This window comes from Phoxinus phoxinus (assembly GCF_949152265.1).
Source record: "Phoxinus phoxinus genome assembly, chromosome: 20".
Classification (NCBI taxonomy): Eukaryota; Metazoa; Chordata; class Actinopteri; order Cypriniformes; family Leuciscidae; genus Phoxinus; species Phoxinus phoxinus.
This window is the reverse complement of record NC_136895.1, coordinates 27,458,282-27,467,426: the sequence shown is the minus strand read 5'-3', so window position 1 is coordinate 27,467,426 and position 9,145 is coordinate 27,458,282. Positions and strand designations below refer to the sequence as shown.

The 9,145-nt window shown below is 39.3% G+C and overlaps 1 protein-coding gene across 1 annotated transcript; it reads right to left on the bottom strand.

Moving 5' to 3' along the window:
- Window positions 1-4,415: 4,415 nt before the first annotated feature.
- Window positions 4,416-8,028, bottom strand: LOC306988888 (uncharacterized protein). The gene is made up of 4 exons (XM_079594059.1): window positions 7,971-8,028; window positions 7,344-7,700; window positions 4,672-5,003; window positions 4,416-4,541 (listed from the first exon to the last, which is right to left on the bottom strand). The coding sequence occupies exons 2-4, from the start codon at window positions 7,663-7,665 to the stop codon at window positions 4,506-4,508; spliced, it is 690 nt and encodes a 229-aa protein (XP_079450185.1). The 5' UTR covers window positions 7,666-7,700; window positions 7,971-8,028; the 3' UTR covers window positions 4,416-4,505.
- Between the last annotated feature and the right edge of the window lie 1,117 nt (window positions 8,029-9,145).

Sequence of the window (9,145 nt, the reverse complement as noted above, 5' to 3'; positions counted from 1 at the left end):
GATAGAAGTCAAGCAGCCATTTCAGATGAGCAGGTAAACATTTAATTTAGAGATTTTTTTTTATATGATAAACTTGCCATTTACAAGTTGCTACTCTATAAAATATGGAGTTATTTGATTTGTAACTGTGTTTCTTTTCATGTCAGTTTCAGAGTGAACCTAATTTTAGGGATCAGCTGAGCCTAGTCAACAGGGACAGCGAAAGGGTTTTATGATTCAGAAATCACCACTTGCTCTGCACATCCTGATCCCAAGTTTATAGTATACAGACTAGGGCTATGTGTTACATTTTCAGCAAAACTGGTTTCAGATGTTCCCCTGGCTGCACTACAGAGCCACTTTAAAAGGGGTTTTATGCTTTTATTGTGCTAAAGTCTTCTTAAAGAAAACAATGCTTGCTTCTAAATTTGATCCTGCCTTTGTGAGTACTGGCTTTAAGAACTGCACTGTAAAAAAATGTTTTACCTCTCCAAGTCTAAATATTCTAGTGACTGGTCACATCTAAATGTTTAGATTGGCCCAAGTGAAATTCTGTCAAATAAATTGAATTAATTGTTGCAATAGTCTGTTAACATTGGCTCAATGAGAAATAATATGTCAGACTAATTGAAAATTTTAGATGTTACCAGTCTCTAGAAAATTTTGACTTGGGGATGTAATTTTTTTTTTACAGTGTGGAAAAACGCAGTTGAAAAGTTTACAGCTCATGCTAAAAGTCACTGCCATGCATCAATTGTGTATGCTCAAGAAACAAACATGGCTTCACAACTCTCCTCAGTTGTTTCTAGACAACAGGAGGAAGCAAGAAATGCATTGCTAAAAAAATGTGGGATGTGTTCAGTATTTGGCTCGACAAGGTATTGCATTGAGAGGTCATGATGAAGAGAGGGGAAATTTTTCCCAACTTCTAAAATGCGAGACAACCGATGATCCAGCACTTCGCAAGTGGCTAGCACAAAAGCATAATTACACAAATCCTCAAATTCAAAATGACATACTCAACATAATGAGCAATGACATCATAAGAGGAATAACAGATGCAATTAAATCCCTTCCAGTGACTCAGTTTGCCTTAATTGTTGATGGAACACAAGATGTCTCCGGCACAGAGCCAGAGTCTGTTTGTCTTCGTTATGTTGACCACGACTTGATTCCTCATGAGGAATTCATTGGTTTTTATGCAGTGACAGAAACTACAGGAGACAGTCTTGCAAAAATGGCAATGGATGTGTTGTCATTATCTGCATTACGTGGCCAGACATATGACGGTCCAGCCAATATGTCTGGAAAATACTCTGGAGCACAAGCTGTAATAAGAAAAAAACAGCCTTTATCTTTATATGTGCACTGTGGAGCTCATTGTGTAAACCTAGTTACTCAAAAGGCATGCACAGCTTCAAAACTGCTGAGAGATTCGCTTGATTGGGTGCATCAGCTAAGAAATCTGTGTAGCCTGTCTGGTCAATTCAAAGAAAAGTTTAAAGAGATTGCTAAGGAAGATCATGGTATCTCAAGCACTCAGTACGACACCAAGCAATAACATCTGTTCTCAAGCAGTATGATTCTGTACTCACTTCCTTAGAGGAAATGTCAAACGGCAATGCCCCTAGTGCAGCCACCGTCAATGGCTTGCACCACCAGTTTCACAAAGGTAAGACCGTACTGGGTCTTGTTTTGGCAGGAGCTGTGATTGGAGAGTTGGAATGTTTGAATCGTTCTCTCCAAAGAAAAGTCCAAAGTCCACAAGTCCGGAGTGTGCCATTTGGGACAGGGCCTCAGTGGTTCAGGAAGCCTCATTTTGCCATCACTATCTGTCGATGAAGGCACGAAGATGAAGATGAAGATGAAAGGTTTCCAAGATAAATTGAATGATCAACAAGTTTATACAATAGACTAGTGCAGACACAACCAAACACATACGAGACCGGACAAAGAACAACAGACAAGCAGGAACACAGATGACGAGACATGACAGACAGCTGTGATAATGATGATCACTGGCAGGTGTGGGTAATGGTGCAGGTGTGAGCCGGAGAGGATGATGGGACGTGACAAACAGAACTGTGACAGAATGCCCCCTCCTCGCGCCGTAGAGGATGAGATGACGATGAAATAGGCAGAGGATACTGGAGGTGGTTCTGGAGGTGGACGGCTGACTGGGAGCAGGGAGGACAGAAAAAAAACCCAGGGCGCTGATCTGATCTGATCTGAGTAAATATTATAGTGTGATGACCTCTAGCGGTGAGTTTGAGGAACTGTAGATTCATCATTATACACTGATGATGTTTGAACATCATGTATTGACTGTTATATTATGTATAAATTAATATAAGCTATGTGTGATCCAAAAAGAGTAAAATATTTATCCAAATAAAGTGACAGAGAAATAATAATGTAAAACATCTCAGATCAAACTAGAGACCGACAGTGATATATAATGAACACATTTAGATGTAAAAAAACTAAATGATCAGATAATATTGTATTATTGTAAATATAAAAAAACGAAAACAAAATCAAAACTCTGATACCTGAAACTTGCAGATAATTTCAGCGATAAAAGTTCTCAGATCATCCAGAAAAGTTGAAACAATGTGAATGTTTTTAATGTGTTTCTAGATTGTTCCAGAAGTGACTGTTAAAGTCTCTCATATTTACAGTGTTAAATCACACAAATGAAACAGTAATAATGTGAAGAAAAGCTTCAGGGTTTGAACATTTCTATAAGAATTTATTATAAGAATTTAAGAATTTATTATTCTTACAATAATCAAATCATTTATTTTATGATAAAATTGTCCTTTACAACGTTTTACATTATAATCACAGAAAATATATATAAAGTTCTATACAAAAATAATTTATAAATATTAAATATTTGATGTTTTGCACATTATGTGACCATCAGAGAACCGTGATCATGTGATTGTGTGTTTAATTATTGAAATTAACATAGTAAAACCTTTAAGTGTGTGTGTAGTTCAGTGTGACGTGTTGAAGGTGTTTACTGAAATATAATAACGATAAACTTATTTTTTATCAGTTAGCCAACATTTAGTTTAATTTATGTTGAAGTACTAAAACTGTATGCATGTATAAATAAAAATTTATAAAACAAGGCATATATTTAAAAGTATATATAAAAATTACAAAATCAAAAGTACTAAAACTTTAACTAAATTAAAATGAACACAGAAAAAATATATATAGTTCAAAACTAATAATAAAAAAAGAGAAACAGCTGTAAGAGTATATTAATATAAAACAAACACAATCTTTTCACTGAAAATATAAATTGCTTAATTAATGATCATGTATAACAATGAAATAGTTTATTTAAAATGTTGCATTTATTCACATTCTGTTATTAAAAGCAACAGTAAAAATGATATTCTTACAATATAAACATGCAAATAAAGAGTAAAAGTGACATTTCAGATTCTGATGAGTAATAAATAACCAAATAAACAGTTCTGCCTGAAGCACAATACAAACGTTGTTTTGAAGCAAAATAATGTGTATACATCTTTATACACTTCGCACATTGTGTTATGCAAATACAGTACATTGATAACAAGTCAAGAAAAAACTGACAGTACAAGATGTGTATTGCAAATCTTCTTCACATTTGTGCATTAATACATTTGTAAATGAAATTATGTTGACTGAGAACTCGTGTTTATCTTAAAGGTTTAAGTTGTCACAGTGCAAATATAGTGTTAAATGCTGATTTGAGTGTTTCCATCTTCCTGAATAACACAAAGCATTTGTTCTATGGATGTATCAAGATAATAAGTAGGTTATTGTTGAAGTGAATAATAATGAAGTAACTACAGTAAATAAGCGCCGCCTGTGTTTCCATCATAATGAGTCTCTATCAGAATCTCCACTGTAGAAACACTGAACTCCTTCTCAACCTTCAACACACAGCTGAACACACACCTCTTCACTAATACATCGTCTCAAACAAGACTCTTATTATAATAAGCATGAGAAATGATCAATGTTATGATAATCTATTCCAGGTTTATAAGCTGAAACTGTCAGATAATGTAGCCTAAGTAACGTTCATCTAAATGTCCTAAATTATATGAGCTTCCAGCAACAGGTTGGTCATTATTTCCAGAACATGTAAATAGTGATTATGATTAAAAAGTATTTTTTTTCAAGTAAAAACTCAACGGCTGAAGTGTTTTTGCTGATTCACGTCAATGAGAATATATAATGTTGCAGATTCACGATGATCCTGTTAAGATCCTCTCAGATCACGTGATGACACACACACACACACACACACACACACACACACACACACACACACACACACACACACACACACACACACACACACACACACACACACACACACACACACACACACACACACACACACACACACACACACACACACACACACACACACACACACACACACACACACACACACACACACACACACACACACACACATCTCACTGTAATATCTGTATGTAATACTTGCCTTTCTAAAGCTCTCCCTGTGCCGACAACTGAAGACGAATCTGAAACACAATAGTCTTTGTTCACACAGGTTTGCTTTAAACTGTCACTCATATCATGTTAAACAGCACTTGTTATGAAATAAAATTTAAATTATGTATTCTAAAATTGTAATGACTAAATGAGACTCACCCATGCAGTGTCAGAAACACAGAAGCTTCTAATGATGCTGAATCTGCAGATGCTGAACTGTAGTTCATAGAGTCCAGAGTCTGTGTCTCTGATGTTCATGATGGTCAGAGATCTAGTCTTCTTGTCCAGCTTCAGTCTGTCTCTGAATCTCTCTTCACACTGAACATCTGTACAGATCTGACTCTGATCTCCAGTGATTTTAGCGATGAGAATGTCTTTAAAATACCATCTCATCACATCATCTGGGTTTCTCACACCAGGATCTAAAGTAACAGATTCTCCCTCCTTCACTGACTTTCTCTTCATTTCATCTCGTACAGCAGCAGGAACTCCTGAAACACAAACCAACAGACGCTGGAGGATCTTTTTTTGGGGAAAAAAACTGCACAACCAGAATTATATGTGGAAATAATGGTGCATATTCAATTCCTGGATCTTGACAAATTCAGAAACAAAATAAACTGCAAAATTGCTAAATATCAAGTTAATCGTGGATGTTTTTATTCGTAGATTTACTGTTTATATGTCAACTCTGCTGCTTTTTTTTTTTTTTTTACAGACCCGCACATGTTCTACACACATGTTTATACAATGCATTACTACATTGAAATATACATGTCTACATCATAATATTCCAAAATAAGGACATTATAAATCTAAAGTATTTATAATGATTTGCGATCACTTCTGATCATTATGAGATAAACTGACAAACTACAAGATCTTTACACATTTACAATTTCTTTGCACTTTATTGTGAACTAAAAACAATGAGTATGAAATAATAGATGCATTTAAACTGATGGAAAGAACTGGAATGAACAGAACAAAACTAACTGCAGAGGTGGGTAGAGTATCCAAAAACTCTACAAGAATCCGACACGTCCGCCTTGCGCTCGCAAGAGTTTTTTCACATACGTCAGCATGACATCAGAGCCAGGCGGACCGCACTCGGACACTTTTCTAACCGGCATGCATCTCGCGCTGATCACCGGTGATCGGTTCTGTGCAGATTTTGTTAATCTAAAACAAGCCTACTGTTTCACGAAGCCTCGATCTGCCCAGCCCTAGCTCGCGCTCATGACCGCTACTGAACATCTGAACACAAACAAATGCACATCGACGGATCTTCTGTCTGTTTTCCAAAATGTAATAAAATGTATATTTCTGCAAGTGCGTTAACTGTAGGGTAGAAGGGAGCCAAAACAGAGCCAAAATGAAAGTCCATAAGGTCCAAAGCAGCGACCAGGGAGGGACGGGAGGGTTGAGCCACGGAACTTCAGGCAGGTCAGGAGTCCTGGCTGAGGGCCAGGATGGTGCAGGCTGTGCAGGACACCAGGGCGGCCATGGCGGATACGACCCTTCGGGCGGCCAGGGCGGAGACTTTCCCTCGGGCGGCCATGGCGGAGACATTCCCTCGGGCGGCCAGGGCGGAGACTTTCCCTCGGGCGGCCAGGGCGGAGACGACCCCTCGGGCGAAGCTCAGAGAAAGCTTCATCGCTGCCCAGCTCAGAGAAGGCTTCATCGCTGCCCAGCTCAGAGAAAGCTTCATCGCTGCCCAGCTCAGAGAAAGCTTCATCGCTGCCCAGCTCAGAGAAAGCTTCATCGCTGCCCAGCTCAGAGAAGGCTTCATCGCTGCCCAGCTCAGAGAAAGCTTCATCGCTGCCCAGCTCAGAGAAGGCTTCATCGCTGCCCAGCTCAGAGAAAGCTTCATCGCTGCCCAGCTCAGAGAAAGCTTCATCGCTGCCCAGCTCAGAGAAGGCTTCATCGCTGCCCAGCTCAGAGAAAGCTTCATCGCTGCCCAGCCCAGAGCGTACATCCCAGCTGCCCAGCCCAGAGCGTGCATCCCAGCTGCCCAGCCCAGAGCGTACATCCCAGCTGCCCAGCCCAGAGCGTACATCCCCGCTGCCCAGCCCAGAGCGTGCATCCCAGCTGCCCAGCCCAGAGCGTACATCCCAGCTGCCCAGCCCAGAGCGTACATCCCCGCTGCCCAGCCCAGACACCGCTCAAACCCCAGAGCCCAGGACAGAGACTGCACCTCACCGCCGTAGGCGACGGAGGAAGAGGAAGACCCAAGATTCCTCCAATGTCCCTGAGGCCGCTGCTGCTGCCCTTTGCCCCGACTGCCTGATGAACTGTTCCCTTTGCCCCGACCGCCTGATGAACTGTTCCCTTTGCCCCGACCGCCTGATGAACTGTTCCCTTTGCCCCGACCGCCTGATGAACTGTTCCCTTTGCCCCGACCGCCTGATGAACTATTTGTGTTCCCCTGTTCCCTCATCCTATGTCTGTTTCCCTGGCCTTTGTTTATTCAGTGTTCCCCTGTGTTGGTGCCCCTGCATGGACCTGGCCCCCCGTCCCTCCCCCTGATCCTCCATCGTGCCTCCTCCCTCCTGGTCTCTAGTTGTGCCTCTGTCCTTGTCTTGTAGTGTCTGGAAGCCAAGTTTTTCCTGTACCTAGTCTGTTTGTTATTTTGTCATCTGCTCTTTTGGATATTGACCCTTGCCTGCCTGGACCACGTTTTTGGATTATCCTTTTATAAAATAAAGCCTCGTTTGCTGCATCTTGGATCCAGTCTGCTTTCTTCCTCAGCGGTTCGTGACAATGTCACTGATATAATAAACATGATGATATGATTTAAACATAACCTGCTTACAAACATAATGACTCACCATGGACAGAAACTTTGAAGATCTTTTCTGTGTCTCTGCTGTTGCTGCTGTCCTCGCTGCTGATGATCATTAGTGTGTATTCTCCAGAGTGTCTGTTTCTGATGTTCATGATGGTCAGAGATCCAGTCTGATGATCCAGCTTCAGTCTGCCTCTGAATCTCTCAGTAACTTTATTACCTTCTTTATTACACTGAACATCTGTACAGATATAACTGAGGAATCCAGTGATGTGAGCGATGCAAGTCTTATTAAAATACCATTTAATATTTTCTTGTCGGTTTATTTGAACACCAGTGCATATAGTGACTGAATCTTCCTCCATCACTGACACTTCTTCTGTATTGACACCAGACACACCTGAAGAAGAAATTAACAGAAAATGATGTAATGTCTGTGACAGACATACAAAATAATAAATGAGGAAGTGCTATAAAAATATTTCTCTACAGATCAAACAAGCAGCATAAAAACACAAATAACACATGCACAATGCCACCAAAACAGTAACTATTATACAGGATAAATAACTCAAACGTTAAGCGGTACCATTGTACACTTTGAGCTAGATACTTACAGCTATTAAATATTTTGCAAAGTATATACAGTGAAATGTCTGATACTTACTGCAAAAAGCATTCTCTGCTCCTAAAAGTCCAATGCAAGGCTCAGGCTCCAGATCCACAGAATGTGCTTCAGAAACAAATGTAAATATACATTACCAAAATGGCTGAATTTCACTACATGACCATAAAGAATAAAACAGGGTGCCTTCTGACAATTTACAATTATTATAGAGTGGAGAAATCGTGGAATAAATTAATAAGGTTTTGACCTTCACAAAACATACGTTTCTCAAGCACTCATCCCACGTTTTCATATTAAAACCAATTTCCTCTTCCCAGTGTTGGGAAAAAAAAGAATATTTAACTTTTTCTTTTCTTATTTACTTTCTTAGACGTTGTGTGGGGTTTCTTTTTATTTAACCATGTGTTTCTCTCCTGGAATGTACAGGTGCTGGTCATAAAATTAGAATATCATCAAAAAGTTGATTTATTTCAAGAATTCAACTTAACAGGTGAAACTAATTTATTATATAGCCTCATTACATGCAAAGTGAGATATTTCAAGCCTTTATTTGTTATAATTTTGATGATTATGACTCACAGCTTATGAAACCCAGGAAATCAAAATCCCAGAAAATGAGAATATTACATGAAATCACACAGTAATCACACAATAATACCATGGTCATTGAACCAGGTTTTGGTTCTTTTGGCAGTGTGAGCACGTGCAAATCCTGCTGGAAAATGAAGGAAGGATGAAGTGCTCTGGACATGTCCTGGTAGACGGCTGCGTTGACTTTGGATTTAATAAAGCACAGTGGACCAAAGTCCTCTTTTCTGATGAAAGCAAATTGCATCTCATTTCCAACACCAGCAGATGACATGGCTCCCCAAACCAACACAGACTGTGGAAACACTGGACTTCATGCATCTTGGATTGTGTGCCTCTTCTCTCTTCCTCCAGCCTCTGGGACTGCGGTTTCCAAATGAGATGCAAAATTTGCTCTTTGTGTTAAGACAAAGACACTCAAAGTTTGGTCAATTTGATAAGGCCTTTTTATTTATTTACACTTTTATAGTTATTATTCTTTTTTTTCTTCTTTTTTTTAACTTAAAATGAACAAAATGTTTGTTAACTGTCTTTGTTAACTGTCTATCTTTGTTCAGTAAAGAAAAATAAGTGAAAAGTTATTAAATATTATTTTTGCTTTTTAAGCTTTTTATATTTAGGCTAGCCTA

Coding starts and splice junctions, on each gene's coding strand:
- LOC306988888 (XM_079594059.1), bottom strand. CDS start 7,665: ATGGAGGAAGATTCAGTCACTATATGCACTGGTGTTCAAATAAACCGA. Junction 5,004..7,343: donor CTTCAAAGTTTCTGTCCATG/GTGAGTCATTAT, acceptor TTTGTGTTTCAG/GAGTTCCTGCTGCTGTACGA. Junction 4,542..4,671: donor GTGTTTCTGACACTGCATGG/GTGAGTCTCATT, acceptor ATTGTGTTTCAG/ATTCGTCTTCAGTTGTCGGC.